At 43.8% G+C, this 16,824-nt stretch overlaps 1 protein-coding gene across 1 annotated transcript in view; it reads right to left on the reverse strand.

Moving 5' to 3' along the window:
* The window catches only part of FRAS1 (Fraser extracellular matrix complex subunit 1), a 505,552-nt gene that overhangs the window by 50,030 nt on the left and 438,698 nt on the right, over nt 1-16,824 (reverse strand). Inside the window, 6 exon segments of the mRNA XM_070458257.1 lie at nt 516-721; nt 7,431-7,578; nt 8,497-8,657; nt 10,488-10,832; nt 12,186-12,432; nt 15,598-15,766. Of these exon segments, the coding sequence (XP_070314358.1) occupies nt 516-721; nt 7,431-7,578; nt 8,497-8,657; nt 10,488-10,832; nt 12,186-12,432; nt 15,598-15,766 (1,276 nt within the window).

Below are 16,824 nucleotides of genomic sequence, written 5' to 3' on the forward strand. Positions count from 1 at the left end.
CCGGACCTGAATCTGCTCAACTCTACCTGTGCAGTCCTGGACTGCAGGCCCTATACCAGAATGTGTGCTGCCCTGAAACTAAGACCCAGGTATCAGAAAACTGCCTCCTTCTCTAGGCAACATTTGTTGAGTGCATTCCTCTTCAATGTAGTTTCAGATTAAGAGAAGTCCCTAGTCATCGGATTTTGCTGAATTCCAAACAGACTGTACATCATCTAAACTTCCTAGCTCAACCAATGACATAGGCAGCTGGTGCTAAGTGGGAAACAGAGAAGACGGCTACCTAGAAGAGATGATATCATTGAAAGTATTGGGTTGGTCAAAATGTTTGTTCAGGTTTTCCCATAAGATGTAATGGAAAACTCTGAACGAACTTTTTGGCCAAACCCAATATGAACAATTAATTAGAAACATCTTAGGATGTTCAGAGTTTGTCTGAATTACTTCAGTATGGACAAATAAAGGCATCAAGGAAGGAGAGAAGCCCATCTTTCAGCCACCACGAATCCACTTACTTTCTCCCCTCTGAGAAACGTAATCCGTGAAGAGTCTGCATTTCTTCTCTCCTCAAAGTCCTCCATGACCCGAGCTGAGAGGCCCTGAGTATAGCACCTCACCGATGATTCGTAGCTCAGGTCTCCACTCCGAATGATGGGCACGCGCAGGACGCCCTCCTTCTCCTTCACCAGGAGCAGATCCTTGGCAAACTGCATGCTGGGCACTGGGTAAGAGAAGGAAAGATGCAGGCATTGTTAGTGGGACACTGAGGGAGGTGGCGATAGCGCTTGTGGGCCCTCGGCAAGCCGGCAGGAAGGTGCCCCTATGGACCCCCAGAGGCTGATAAATCACGGGCAATCCGCAGATTTCAAGGCCTGCCTGCTGCTCTCAGCACCAAGAAACTGCTTCCACCATGAGTGTGAATGAAAGTGAAGTGACTGCTGGTCGCTCAGTTGTGTCCCACTCTTTGCGACCCCATGGACTACTGTAGCCCACCAGGCTCCTCTGTGCATGGGACCTTCCAGACAAGAATACTGGAGTGGATAGACAGTCTCTTCTCCAGGGGATCTTCCCAACCCAGGGATCGAACCCCAGTCTCCTGCATTGCAGGCAGATTGTTTACTTTCTGAGCCACCATGGAAGCCTGCTCCACTGTGAGTGTAGTTCCAACAAAATAGAACAAACCAAGTTTGCTCAGCTTCAGGGAACAGTCACCATCTGAAATGCAGATAGGTGATGCAAGTAAAGATACGAGCCAGGTAGAAGCAAAATTTTGAGACCTGAGAACCCCAAAAAGTTCACATTCTTTCTAAGGCTACAAAGAGGAAAACAGCAGTGTAAACCTGATGATAAATGACCACTCACATGGGTGCTGGGTCAGAAAGACAATAGAGAAGAACAAGGACAACTGGTAAAGAGGAAAGAGCGGGTTGTGTTTAAAGAGGGCTGCCCCTTAGCTTCATTCTTTTGTTGGCAGGTCTCCCTATTTTCGAACAAAGCCAGAGATCTGCATTTTTAGGTCATAGCTCCTAAATTTCAAAATAGCAAGCAATTAAAATAGTTAAAAGAAATTCCATTCAGGCCAAAACTATTGCAGCCAAACAAAACATACCCACAAGCTGTATTTGGCCAGTGAGTGGCGCAGTGGTAAAGAATCCGCCTGCCAATGCAGGAGCCAAGGGTTCCATCCCTGGGTCAGAAAGATCCCCTGGAGAAGGAAACGACAACCCATGCCAGTATTTCTGCCTGGGAAATCCCATGGAGAGAGGAGCCTGGTGGGCTACAGTCCATGGGGTCACAGTCAGACATGACTAAGGAAACTGGAAGTCTCTCTCCATAGGAAAAGTTGCATAGATTCTGAGCCTTGCTTTTCCTTTTTTTTAAAATATGTAAATTGGAATGTTAATATCTAACTTGTAAAATTACTGGAAGGATTGAATTGTATGAGATTAGTGCTCAATACAGTAAATAGAAGGCACTCAAATGTTGATTGTTGCTGTTCAGTCCCTAAGGCGTGTCCAACTCTTTGTGACCCCCGTGGACTGCAGCGTCCCTGTCCTTCACTACCTCCCTGAGTTTGCTCAGACTGATGTCCATTGAGTCAGTGATACCGTCCAACCATCTCATCCTCTGTCATCCCCTTCTCCTCCTGCCCTCAATCTGTCCCAGCATCAGAGTCTCTTCTAATGAGTTGGCTCTCTGCATCAGGTGGCCAAAGTATTGGAGCATTAGTCAGCATCAGTGAATATTCAGGATTGATTTCCTTTAGGATTGACTGGTTTAATCTCCTTGCTGTCCAGGGGACTTTCAAGTCTTCTCCAGCATCAAAATTTGAAATAAATGTTGGAAGGAATGACTCTATCATGGTGTGTGCTGCTTCCCATCTCCAGGCTTCTGCATACATTGGATCAGCTTTTCCTCCTTGTTTCGTATAAGGCCTTAGGTAACAGTCTGCATTAAAGCGTGTCTCCTTCTGAGACCAACATTTTGCTGAGTGACAGTTATTATTTTCTTTATGAAAAATACAAAGAGGGAGTCATCTGGCCAGTCATATGTCAAAGTGTCTTTGGAGCTGCAGGAAGATGACCTTAAAGCTAAAACACATATTTCCTGGCTGCCTCCTGGACATGCCTTGCCCAAACTGAAAGGAATGAACAGAAGGAGGTGAGCACAAAGCTCTGTGCAAGACAACATGTAAAAAGCTCTCATTGGCAAATATAAAGCAAATCTATTATCTGAGCTAAGCCTAACTGTTACCATTTATCACTAAAGAAAAACCCAGAAGATATCTCTAAAAAGATGAGTGACTTTGGTATGAGGTCCTGCACAGTACCCATCTGGGACTCTTTCCATCCAGAACAACTGTCTGTGCTTCTAAGAAAGGGGTGGGAATGACATGACCTTGCACATGAAGACAAGAAGGGAGCTTATTGCCAGGCAGAAAGCAACACAAGCAGGAAAACTTTTCTGCTCATGGCAGATTTTATCTAATGCCTTGGATTGATTTTTTTGCTGGCTTGACAGGCATCAAGGTGGAGGTGAATGAAAAGCTAAAGTGGTAATGTTTGGGCCCTGTCATGTATTAATCAACCTCAGATTTCTCTTGAGATGTAAAAGACTTCTTTCCCTTTTCCTTCTATTTAACACATATTCCCATGCCTATTGCTTCCCTGGTGGCTCAGAGGGTAAAGCGTCTGCTTGCAATTCGGGAAACCCAGGTTCGATCCGTGGGTTGGAAAGATCCGCTGGAGAAGAAAATGGTAACCCACAGCAGTCCTCTTGCCTGGAAAATCCCATGGGTGGAGGAGCCTGGTAGGCTACAGTCCATGGGGTCGCAAAGAGTTGGACATGATTGAGCAACTTCACTTTCACTTCACTTTCCTTTCCCATGACTATCTGCTAAAAAAAAGGAGGGGGGGAGAAAAGAAAGAAGTGGGTGAGCACTTCTTGTGACTGTCTTCTGGGAAGAGGCTCTGCTTTTAAGGAGCCCTCAGTCCAGTGGGAGGCTAAGTGGAGATAAGGGAAAGGCAATCTGGATTTGGGGACAAATTTATGCATGGAGGTTAAGATGTAAAAAGGGCCCAACCCGGGTCAGGCACTGTGTTAAGGGCTTCCATATATGTTATTTCTTATTCTCTTGACAAACCCTACAAGGCAGCGACCCCCAACCATTTTGGCATCAGGGACTGGCTTCATGGAAGACAACTTTTCCACAAACAGGAGCTGGGGCCAGGGGGCGGGTTTGGGACGATTCTCATCAGAAGCACACAACCTAGATCCCTCGCATGCACAGTTCACAGTAGGGTTCACGCTCCTATGAGAATCTAATGCCACTGTTGACCTGACAGGAGGCGGAGCTTGGGTGGTAATGAGACCAAAGGGGAAAGTGAAAGAAAGTGAAGTCGCTCAGTCGTGTCAGACTCTTTGTGACCCCATGGACTGTAGCCTACCAGGCTCCTCCATCCATGGGATTTTCCAGGCAAGAATACTGGAGTGGGTTGCCATTTCCTTCTCCAGGAGATCTTCCTGACCCGGGGGTTGAACCCGGGTCTCCTGCATTGTAGGCAGACACTTTACTGTCTGCGCCACCAGGGGAAGTCCAAAGAGGAGTGGCTGCAAATACAGATGAAGCTTAGTTCCCCAGTCTGCCGCACACCTCCTGCTGTGTGCCCCGGGTCCTAACAGGTCATGGATAAAGTACAGGTCCATGGCCTGGTGATTGGGGACCCCACTACAGTCCTCAGAGGAAGTAGGGGTGCTGGCCCTGAGGGTCAGTTCTGTCTGACTGCAGAATCACTTCTATTTCACTAGGATAGGATGTGTAAATGGGAAAAGGAAGGCTCCCAGAAGGCTCCTGGAAGGCTCACGGACTCGCAGTGGGTATCATGCACTATTGCCAACACCTCTCTAAGAACATCAATTTGCAGTTATCCTCACATTTGTGTTAAGTCTGGTGTTCTGAAATAGACTGCAGGACTCCACTCTCTACTCCCCTGTAATCCCTAGTGTTAAGCACCAGTCTTAGGCATGGAAAATATCACCTGCTAATCTTAGTAACTGACAAAGGGAGTGCAAACACAACCCTCCTGCAATGCGGTGGACTCTGTATGGGTGATGGTTAAGTCTGAGATTGAGGAAAACTCCTGCCTCTGCTCCTTTGAGTTAATGGTGAGACACGACCGCACATACAAGATTGCCATGCAGTAGCAGCTACAAGGCCTTTTTTGCCTTGCTTAGCATCTTCAGGGCAACACCAAGTCTAATTCTAGGCATCAGAGCAGAAGAGAAAGCTGAAAACGGAACATATTCTGAGATGAGTCACTTAGATGATTTAACGGCCATTTCAGCCCAGTGGAGAAAGACAAAAGGAGCTAAGATCACTTTGGGAGGCTGAAAGCTGACTTTGTAAGGATTTTTTTTTTTTTTTGGACCATGTAGGTAGCGCGCGGGATCCCCTACCAGGGGATCTTACTTCTCCTACTAGAGATCAAACTTACACTCTCTGCTGTGGAAGCATAGGGTCAAACCACTTAGGGAAGTAGGATGCCGGAACTGTTCACCATCTTGGATTGTGGTGGTGGGTGAACTTTGATTCATGTAAGTTAGACCTCAATAAACCTAAGTCTAAAATAAGATGCTATTTTGGATATATGAAAACATATAAAAAAAAACTGCTTCAAATAGTTGTCTTCAGGGAGGGGAGATGGAGGCTAGGGAGACAGGGGTAGAAGGAAGACAATTTTCATAGTATAATTTTTGCTGTTTACTTTTTCTTAGTTTTGTGTGCTCAGTTGATCAGTCATGTTCTGCTCTTTGTGACCCCAAGGACTGTAAACTGCCAGGCTCTTCTGTCCATTGGGATTCTTCCATGGGATTGTCCAGGCAAGAATACTGGAGTGGGTTGCCATTTCCTTCTCCAGGAGATCTTCCTGACCCAGGGATCAAACCTATGTTTCCTGCATTGGCAGATGGATTTTTTTTATCACTGAGCCACCTAGGAAGCCTTTTTAAAAACTATTTAAGTGAATAAATTATTTAAAAACAAAGACATTAATGATAACCCTGCTGGGCTTCCTGTTCCTTCTTTGATGACTCTATAGTCACTGAAGAATGTCATCATGGGTTCTATGTCGAAGTGAGAGGTTTGACTTGATCTTCTCTACCCAACTCTAGAATCTGGCGGTTTTAGATTTCACCAATTCTTTCCAGAAACAACTGTCCTTTCCTGTTCACTCTCTTGTTACTTAGGCCAGCTCTTCATTGGGCACTCATATTTTTGTTCAGGTGCTTGTGTGTGTACTCAATCGCTTCAGTTGTGTCCGATTCTTTGTGACCCTCTGAACCGTAGCCCACCAGGCTCCTTTGTCCATGGGAATCCCCAGGCAAGGATACTGGAGTGGGTTGCCATGCCCTCCTCCAGGGGATCGTCCCGACCCAGGGATTGAACCTGCGTCTCTTACATCTCCTTGCCTTGGCAGGTGGGTTCTTTACCACTAACCCCACTTTATTCAGGTGGCTGTGTCTATTTGTTCCTGAACATCATCCACAGGATGGTCAGTATTAGTTTCCTCTAACAAAAATCACACCACTCCTCTGCTTAGAAGCATCTGCTGCTCCTCTTTACCTATAAATTTCTGATGCTGGAACATAAGACATCTTAGAACTTATCTCCAACATGTCTTTCCACTTCATTTCCTTCCATTCACCTCCTGCCAGGCTCAAAGCAAAAGTAAGCATCTCACTGTTCTCCAAATATGTGTCTTTAAAAATTGTATACCTTTCATATACTATAGTTCTCCATTTAGAAAAGCTTTATAATCCCTTAGATAAACTCCTACCACACCTGAAGACTCTGCTTAAATATCACTTCCTTTGTGAAATCTATGATTCTTCCACACTTAGTTATGATTCAGTCCCCTCTCCTGTACACTACTAGATTTATCACACTATTAGATCATTTATCATAATATATTCTACTTTTTCTTTCTGAGGGTCTGATCCCCCAACTAGAGCTTGAGCTTCTGAGGACAGAGCCCAACCAGGCATGCCTCATTTTATTGTACTTCACTTGACTGCCCTTTGTAGATACTACATTTTTGACAAATCAAAGATTGTGGCAATCGTGTGTTGGACAAGTCTATGGCGCCATTTTCCCAACAGCATTTGCTCACTTTGTGTTTCTATGTTCCATGTTGGTAGCTCTCCCAATACTTCAAACTTCTTCATTATTATATTCATTACAGTGATTGTGATCAGTGATCTTTGATGTTTCTACTGAAGGAAAGATTATGATTTGTGAAAGGCTCAGAAGATGATAAGCATTTTAGCAATAACATATTTTAAAGTTAAGGTACATTTGTTTTTTTTATGGAGAATGCTTAGCGTTCAATTGTTCTTTCGATGAATTTGTAGGGGAGTAAGTGGTCTCCCCGTCTTATTCCTCCGCCATCTTCCATTTGTTTTTCTTAGACACAATGCAAGCCACTAATAAACTACAGTATGGTGTAAACTTTTATATACACTGGGAAACCAAAAAATTCATCTGACTCGCTTTATTGCAATACTCACTTTAAAGTGGTGACCTGGAACTGAACATGCAATATCCCCAAGTGTGCCTAACAGAGTGCCAGAAACATGAATGATTATTTCTGCCCCATATTCCTATGTAAAAATGTGCACATGCGTGTACTCATACACACACACACACATTTCTTGAGTGAAAATGTGAATGAGAACACATGTAAATCCATGGCTATCTCATGTCAATGTATGGCAAAAACCACTACAATACTGTAAAGTAATAAGGCTCCAACTAATAAAAATAAATGGAAAAAAAAAGAAAATGTGAATGAGTTCCAATGTAATGTATGTGGATGTTAAGGAAATAATAGAAGTCTGATCTGAGCCACCAGCTGGTATCCCCAATCTCTTACCATCCTGGAATGTGTCGTTAATTGCAATGATAGCCTGGAAGGGTTTGGTCAGTTCGGCCCCTTGTGGGGAGCTGAGGAAAACCACAAATGTCTCCAGCCCTTCAATCACTGGATACTGAGTGTCATCCAAGATGGTCAAGGTGCAATACTAGGAGAAAAATCAGGATGTTAACTAGAGTTATTATGGTGTTCATTTCACAATATTTACAAATATTGAAATATTATGTTGTACATCTGGATCTGATATAATGTTATATGTCAATTACACCTCGACTTAGCACATGCCCCTCCATAATTTTTTTTTCTATTTAAAAAAGAGAGGAAAAATCAAAGCAAATCTTAAAGAATACTCACCACCCAGTACTCATTTGCCTTTGGGAGATTAGGACAAAAGTACCAACTTGCATTTCTCTGTTGGTCTTAAAGTAAATTTTTAAAATCCATAAAATGATGATCTATTTATCACATACCCTAGGTGTTTTTTTCTCTAGACATTTGAAATCAATCAAGTGAAGTTTCTACCCTAAATCCATGATGCTGGATATTATGCTAAAAATGGCATTTGGAGAGTTTGTCAGAGACCTAAGTTTATTTGTTGGCTTTTGTTTTTGAACTCTCCAATGGTCCTGAAATACAAGTCTTTCACCTCTTCTATACTCCCCTTTCCTTGTCCCAGAGGTGAATGGGAAAGTAACAGCAACTTAGCCCTTCAGAAACACAGACATCAACACCACCAAATTAGGGTAAGGCTAGGGAAAGGATAGACAAAGCTAGTTTTTGTCTCATCCTGCCTAGTTGGAACCCAAATGGCACATTAAAAAGATGAAAATTACAATATTAACTTCACAATATTACCTTTGGGATCTATAGTTGTGCCATACAGGTAATCCCTTCTAATAATCTGGTGTCTATCACCCATGAGCTTTTCTAAACATCTTAAAGGGAAGATGTCTGAAGAAAGGGAAGACAGTAATATTTCAATATTTTAGAGTCCTCTAGAGACTTTGGAGAGCAGACTAGAGATGACATGAACAGCCCATCTGGCCTTCAACCTCTGCATGCACACCTGCTCAGTGACACCTGGTCCAAATTCCACCTTCCTAGAGCTGGGAACGTAGTCAACTCCGGGGGTGGCAGACGCCGGGTCTGAGGGCCGCGTGGCACACCACACAGATGTGAAGGTGGAAAGGTCGGTCCCATGGCGGATAACTGGGATCTTCACTGTACCTGAATTGAGAAGCATACGTTTCAGTGGTCAGCCTTGAACCAGAGTGTGAGTGTGGTTTTCAGAACAATGTCTTCCCTCCCAGCAGCAGCTCCATCCTGCCACCTGGCCTAGTCCACCTTCAGTGACACTCCTGTGTGCCCTCTGAGGCCCAGAAGAGTCACCATCCCTCGCTGTATGGATGTGAAGTTCAAGAGCAGACCTGCAGGAGGGCCCCACGGAGGTGGTGCTAGGAAGACAGCCTTTAGGGGAAAGCAGTTTTGTGGCTTCTTCACAGGATAACAGTGGACTTAAGAGGGGAGGGTCCACGAAAGGAAATCAACCCTCGATATTCATTGGAAGGACTGATGCTGAAGCTGAAGCTTCAACACTTTGGCCACCTGATGCAAAGAGCCGACTGACTGGAAAAGACCCTGCTGCTGGGAAAGATTGAAGGCAGAAGGGGAAGGGGATGACAGAAGATTAGATGGTTGGATGGCATCACCGACTCAAAGGACATGAGTTTGAGCAAACTCTGGGAGATAGTGAAGGAGAGGGAAGCCTGGCATACTGCAGTCCGTGGGATCACAGAGTTGAACACGACTAAGCAACTCAACAACAACAACAAAGAGGGGAGGGTCCACTGAAAAACACCTTAAGCCTATTTATGGAAAAGAAACTCAGAGATGAGGGCCTCAAGGATGAGCTAGGAAATAGCCAATTAAGGAAGAACCAGCTAGAGGACTCTATGAGGCCTGGAGCTGAATGTCCCTAATTAAATGTTCCTAACTGGGTGATTTCCCTATTCTATCTGAGTGCTACACACATCATTACTTAAACCATATGTGCTTATTGCTTATCTCAGAAAGAAGCTCATCTTCTGGTCGCTGTGACAACATACTTTATAGGGCCCTAATGATACATATGTAAATTTTTAGCTGTTTTCACAATCAAGGTCAGAGAAAAGCTACATGACAAGTCCATCAATAGTACTTTTCAAGCCAATGGCTGTGAGGTGACAAGTAGTCATGGCTGGGCATTTGTTGTATGGGGAAGAGAACACGTATAATAGAAAGGTCTGGGTTCTAATCCAGTTCTGTCGTATTAGCTGGTCTTTGATGATTTATTTCACCTCTCTGGGACTCCATTTGCTCTTCTCTATGAATAAGAAAGAATGCAATGCACATGGCACGGTGGCTGGCATTCAGTAAATACTCCAACATCTTAGTTTTCACTATTGCTAAGAATATCACCTCAAAAGAGGTGCAAGGTCTTGATCAGGGGCTCAGATCATCAGACACTCAGCACAACCACTAACTCTCCTATTAATAGCAGGATGTCTGTCAACAACATGAGGAAGACTTTGAGATCCATGCAAAGCCCAAAGAGGGAAGAGACCTGGGTGGAAGAAATCTGCCCACTGACTGCTTTGGGCTGTTATAGGAATGAGAGTTCCATTGTTAAAACACTGAAATTTTGAATTTATTTGTTATGGCAGTTGCAGTACACTAAATAATTTACCTCCATCTTCAACAGATCATATCCCCCTCCTTCACGTGCCAAATGTTTAGCACTACACCCTCCCTTTGGACCATAGAGGTCAGCCAGTGAGCTCTAAGTCAGGTCTCTCCCTTCCACCGGTAAGCAGAGCAGGATAAGTGAATGGAGCTCCCTAGCCTTCACTGCCTTTCATTCTTGGTTTTGATGCTGAGTATTACCTGCCTCAGACTGACAATGGTGTCACTGAGGAATGGATTCTCAACCTCCCAAGGGCATTCTCAAAACTAAGAAGAAACTATTTAAGGAAGGGGTCAGGAGATGAGGGAGGTGAGCCCAGAGATGCTCTCCATTACCTGCATCCTCGCTGATGGTAAAAGCCGTGTTGCCCAAGGACACAGTAGAAGCATCATTGGGACCAGCAATGAGCACCTTGGCCGACGCCACCCTTCCGATGCGGGCGTTGTCAGAAGCACCTGTCAGGGCAATCTCAAACTCCTCTTCCTCTTCGTATTCACTGTCATCAATGAGCATGACATCACAGGTGGACAGGGTGACACCAGGCCCAAATATCACTCGACTCTCGGCAGACATCCCTCTAGATTTAAAATCAGAGCCCGATTCTAGAGCGTAGAGGCTACTGCCCATAGCTGACTTAGGGACTGTGTAGCAAATCACAGATACAATGCTGGTTGAATCCCCTGAAACACAAATGGCAAGAATACCAAAGTAGTTGAATGAGCATTTCTCAAGTTTTAAAATCTCTGGTAATTTTGATGGGTGTGATTCTTTTTGACATATTCCATTCAAACTCTGACAGGAAATGTCCCGGCTTTGTAGTGTCTTAAGCCTGTGGTCTAAGCCACTTGAGGATTTCATATACCCCAGATTCTTCACCAAACAATCTGGAATGGATTTCCTATTCTGTGAATTTTGTGCTCTGTTAATTCATAAGACTCATTGCCCACCATCTTAAGACCACAGCAGGCGGAGGGAGAAGAGACATATTTGGTACTTTAAGTAGAAAAGTAATTGTGTTCTGAAGACAGTGCTATGAGCACAGTTCACTGCCTTTCTAAACTTCTGCAATTTAATTCCCAGGGAGAAACAAGCCTGTTATTAAAAAAAAAAAAGGAAGACAAAACAAAACAAAAAACCCTGCCTCTCTGAACAAATGACTTTACTTATCAGCGCTGTCACTTACCTGGGTGATAGGCTATTTGGGCTCGGCTGGCTGACCCAGAGCAATCAACAAGACTTACCTGTCCTCTGAGTGGCATCACCAAGGGTTGGTGTTACCCGCAGTGTTGGCCACACTAACACACCATCAGCAGATGCAACAAAATACCTGACATCATCACTTACAGTCTGGTTGTGGCTTTGAATAGGGATCTAATTTCCATGCGTTAAAAAAATTTTTTTTTAATTTTATTATTGGAGTGTAATTACTTTACAATTGTGTTAGTTTCTGCTATAGAGCAAAGTGAACCAGAAATCCATATACATACAGCCCCTCCCTCAATTTCCATGTGTTTTTAAAGTCACAATATTTCACATCATAAATCCATACGATCTTTTGATTTTCCACCCCAGTGGAATCACCCTTTATTTCTCACACACGGTTAATTTCTCACCTGAGATCTACATGTGACATTCACATGGGGAAATCTTTAAATTCATTTTCAGTCTCCCAAGAAGTAAGACAGGAAGCCAGTTCTTACACACTGGAACTGCCTGCCTTGACCAAGGCTACTAAGTATTTTAGGATTGGGTGACTGATTAAGAACTCTGAGCTCAGGAGTCATTTGCAAGGCCAGATGTAACTAGCCTTCTGGTCCCATTTAAGAATAAATGGGTGTGCAAACAACTTCAATAGAGAAGCCCTCTGTAGAACTCACTGTAGGGAGGATGGTTATTGGGGATTGAAGTGAATTGATAACCCACGATGCACCCCCACACGAGTTAACATGATACATGAGCATGTGGCATGTGAAAGGGACAGAATAAACGTTAGCTATTATTACAGCTCCTTGCCGCCTCGGGCACCAACAGACCTTTTCTTGCAATAGGTGCAAACAGAAAGCCAGCACTCTCGTTGACCCGGTAGGTCTTCTTATCAAACTCTAATGTGGGCTCGTCCTCAGTGTCATGGATAATGACCTTCGCCTGGGTGAACTCCCCTAGTAGGGCGTACGCTGGCATGCTGAGCTCCACGGTGAAACTCTCGACGTTCTCAAACACGTTGTCGTCGTTGATGACGATGGTGCAGGACTTGGTATCCTCTCGCTCATCAAACTGTACCTGTCACGTAGGAAACAACAAGGAGATAAGCTGTGCCTCAGACTCCCCCACTTCGCTCCCCAAGAACATCATGGGAAAAAAGAGGACCCAAGTCCCGGGGGCAGGTCACTGAATGAAATAGTTGGTTCTTCTAGCCAGTCCCTCCCGCTGTATCACTTCTCCCCATTCTACCTCTGTACATCGGGGCTGATTCACTGCACACAGGCATGGAAGGAAGAGATGTCTCCTACCATGTGGGAAATGTAGAAAACCATGTAGGTAACTATTCAAATCCTGTTTTAGTAACTCAGTTGGGACAGCAAGAGTCATTGTTTTTAACACCTAAAAAAAATTGTTTTCCTATTTATTTGTCGTTCTCTGTCTTGGTTGCATCACAGGAGATCTTTTAGCTGTGGCAGGCGAACTCTTAGTTTTGGAATGTGGGATCTAGTTCCCTGACCAGGGATGGAACCCAGGCCCTTTGCATTGAAAGCATGGAGTCTTAGCCAGTGGACCACCAGGAAAGTCATAGCACAAGTCGTTTGATTACTCGGTTCTACTTCCATTTGTGGCAAGTTTAACTGGAAAGATCTTTGAACTTGGAGTGTGAAATTCTGGCCTCAAGTCCTGGCTCTGTTACTTCCAAGCAGGGTTAGGCTATAAAACTTCACAAACCTCAGATTCGCCATCGGCTAAATAACAACAATATGTCTACTTCACATACTTACTGGGAGAACTAAATGAGACAATGTATAATGAAGGCACTAACTTTGCTTTAAAGCATGGAACAAATGCAAGATATTATCTTATCATCACCATATTACTCATATAATCAAAATTGACATAGAATCTCAATGTACTGAATTACGGAGTTTAAATTCAGAGAAAGTCACATTATGTACAGGCTAGACTGAATTTTAACTTTACTATTACACCCTTTCCCATTTAGATATAGTAGATCCATAATGTGAATTAACTTAGCCTGATATAAAGTAGAAAATTTAATTTATATGCATACAATTGTGAATTTATAGGGATTTCTTCTGGGTTTACTTTGTCTTTATAAAAAAGATGATGATTAAAACCTACACATGGAACCAGGGTTATGGATCAGTCTAAAACTGAGTGGACAGGCAGTGGGCCTGGACTGCATTTTGCGAAATAGCTAAAATGTGTAAAAATTTGTCCTAAACCTCTAGAGTCACACAAATATGAAAAACACATGCTTTTCATCAATAAAAATGTATTATTCCACATCTAATCAACGTATCAAATTAAGTTTTACTAAGATCCACATTTTAAAATGCTCCCAGCTAAATGAAACACTCAAAGGTCTCTATTTAGGTCTAGAACACACAGTCCATTGTCATTCTCTGAAAAACACAAGTATGTGCTCTTTATTATTATTTTGCTAAAAGATTCCTTAGCTTATCTGATCCATTCCAGTTTCTCATTTAAATTTGACAAAGATTAGAAGTTTGGGATTAAAATATACACACTACTATATACAAGATATCAGGGCTTCCCTGATAGCTCTGCTGGTAAAGAATCCGCCTGGGATGCAGGAGACCCCAGTTCAATTCCTGGGTTGGAAAGATCCGCTGGAGGAGGGATAGGATACGCACTCCAGTATTTTCCTGCAACCTGGGGGTTCAGTCCATGGGTTGGGAAGACCCCTTGGAGAAGGGAATGGCTACCCACTCCACTATTCTTGCCTGGAGAATTCCATAGACTGTATAGTACATGGTGTCACAAAGAGTCAGACACGACTCAGTGACTTTCACATATATAAGATAACAAGGACATACTTTATAGCATAGGGAACTATACTCAATATTTTGTAATAATCTATAATGGAAAAGAATCTGAAAAAGAATATACATATGTAAAGTATATACATATATATATATGAATCACTTTGCTGTACACTTGAAATTAACACACATTTTAGATCAACTACATTTCAGTAAAAATGAAAAAAAAAATTGACATAAGAGGCATTAGCTTAGTTCAGCTGAAATGCTTCAGAAAGCGAGCCCACTTCTCTTTACAGGGATTCATGCTGCCATAAGCGTAATGAAACTACTTTTAAAGAACACTTAACAAATACCTAATAATGCCAGGTATTGTACAATACTTAAATCTGACACGTAGAGGGTGTCCTGCCATAAAGGCATTTACTATTTATGTCCTTTTTTCTCTTTTGCTTTCACTTTTTCTTTTTTCTCTTCATTCACACCTTGGCACTAATTACTACCGCTATCACTGCTGTCAGATAGAGGTGTGCAAATGTGTGTGTGTGTGTGTGCATGCATGCATGTGTGTCTCTACATTCCTACAGATCCAAACAGCTGTCAACTGATTGTCTCTAAAGCAACTCACACTCAACATGTCCAGAGCAGAATCAAGATCACCCCCTCGGCAGACCTGCTCCTCTTTGGTGTCCCCTCCCAGCGAAGGCATGACCATCCATCTCTCCCTTCTCTAATCCACTGCTGAATCCTATCAATTCTTCCTGGTCTGTTGAATCCACCCACTTGTTTCCCTCTTCTCTTTATTTGTTTTATTGGAGCACAGATGATTTACAATGCTGTGCTCGTTTCAGGTATACTGCAAAGTGATTCAGTTATACATATATATCTCTTCTTTTCAGATTCTTTTCCTTTATAAGTTATCACAGAATATTAAGTATAATCCCCTGTGCTACACAACAGGTCTTTGTTGGTTATCAATTTTATATGTATAGTAGTGTGTATTGGTTAATTGAAAACTCCACCTTCACTTTATAAATGAAGCTCAAGTTCCCCTCATCTCTCACGCAGCTGATTCCAAGAGCTCCCCAACTAGTCTCCCTACCCTTCAGGTAATGAGAAGTTTAGGGAGGAAAGGTTAGGATATCAAAGGCTGAGTGTACAACACAGTGCCCGGGAGACTCTTCTTGGTCATGAAGCAACATGTGAAGATTGAGAAGCTAGGCAGCAGTTAAAACTGTGGCGGAGATTAGACAGACTGTGAAGAAGAGAGCATTGTGGGAAGACGACGCAGCACAGTGACCTGAGGAAGGGTGCAGTGGGCAGGGAGGTGGGGTAAAGAAGGGGGAAACTACCACAGCTGACGATAGCCACGTCCCAGCCTGGCTGCAGCCCACCGGCAGTTCAGGAGTCAGAGGTGCCTGTGCCCACATACCTGGCCAGCATACTCCACATAGTCCTGCTGTCCAGGCTGGGAGCCCGCCCGGGAGCTGGAGGTGGCCGTGCCTTGCTCCGTGCGACACAGGACAATGGCGTACTGATTCAGGTTCCCCGTCCTCTGCACCGTGACGCTCACTGACCCTGCTTTCTCACTGACGTTGTAGCTGGAAGCACACAAAAAGGCCGTCTCTGAAATTCTGAAAGGGCTGTGAAGAATCCATGTGCTTAATGCCTATCTCTGAGGGTTGGTTATTGGTGCCAGACAGTTCCGAGAAGAGGTAGTTTGGTTCCTTCAAGGTGTTAGGTGGAAACTGAGGAAATGTATTCACTTGTGACAGTCATAGAAGCAGGTGACCAAAGGAGGAGTGGATGCAGAAGGCTATCTGCCCCATTTTTAGAAAGAGTTGGAAGACAGTCAGCACATAGGAGGCATGCCCTCCGTGTTTCAGAACACGAAGAAATAACAAACAATGTCGTCCAAGTGTGGTCAAGTAATTAGCATAGGTCAGTGAGTTCCTTTGGAAGAAAGCTGCTTGGAAGCCAGTTAATAACTTGGTTCGGGTGGGAACTGACTGGACCAGGTCTCCAGGGTGTTTAAAAGAGCCAGAGTGGTACCAGAGGTAAGAAAATGAGAACTGGGCCAAGGTTAACAAAGGTGTCGAGGCAAATGGGGCTTTATGACAATGGGGGAGGGCCAAGGTGCTCCAGACTGGAAGTGTGCCCCTCCACATCTTGAAACCTTAATCCCCTCTGTGACAGTAATAGGGGTGGGGCCTTTGCAAAGGTGGTTAGGTCACAAGAGTAAAGCCCTCATGAATGGGATTAGTGCCATAGAAGGGAGCTCCATCTGCCTTCTGCCACCAGAAGTTACAGCAAGAACTCAATTCTCCCAGGACCATGAGGCAGGCCCTCATCAGACACTGAATTTGCCAGCACCTCAGTCTTGGACTTCCCAGCCTCTAGAGCTGTGAGAAATAAATTCCTGTTGTTCACAAGTCACCAAGGTTATGGTATTCTGTTATAGCAGCTGGAATCACTAAGACATAGAATTAACTTAGCTTGCTGCTAGGAATTTCTGTTGAATTGCAAAGCAGGAGGCAAAGTGTACAGGTGCCATTTATTCATAACAAGCTATCCAGGTTGACAAAAGCCCAGCCTGAGCTGGGCTTTGTCTGTCATCACTGAGGATGGCCATTAACTTTGACTTGTGGCTTATTGCCGT

Source organism: Odocoileus virginianus, chromosome 29 (genome assembly GCF_023699985.2).
Source record: "Odocoileus virginianus isolate 20LAN1187 ecotype Illinois chromosome 29, Ovbor_1.2, whole genome shotgun sequence".
Lineage (NCBI taxonomy): Eukaryota > Metazoa > Chordata > Mammalia > Artiodactyla > Cervidae > Odocoileus > Odocoileus virginianus.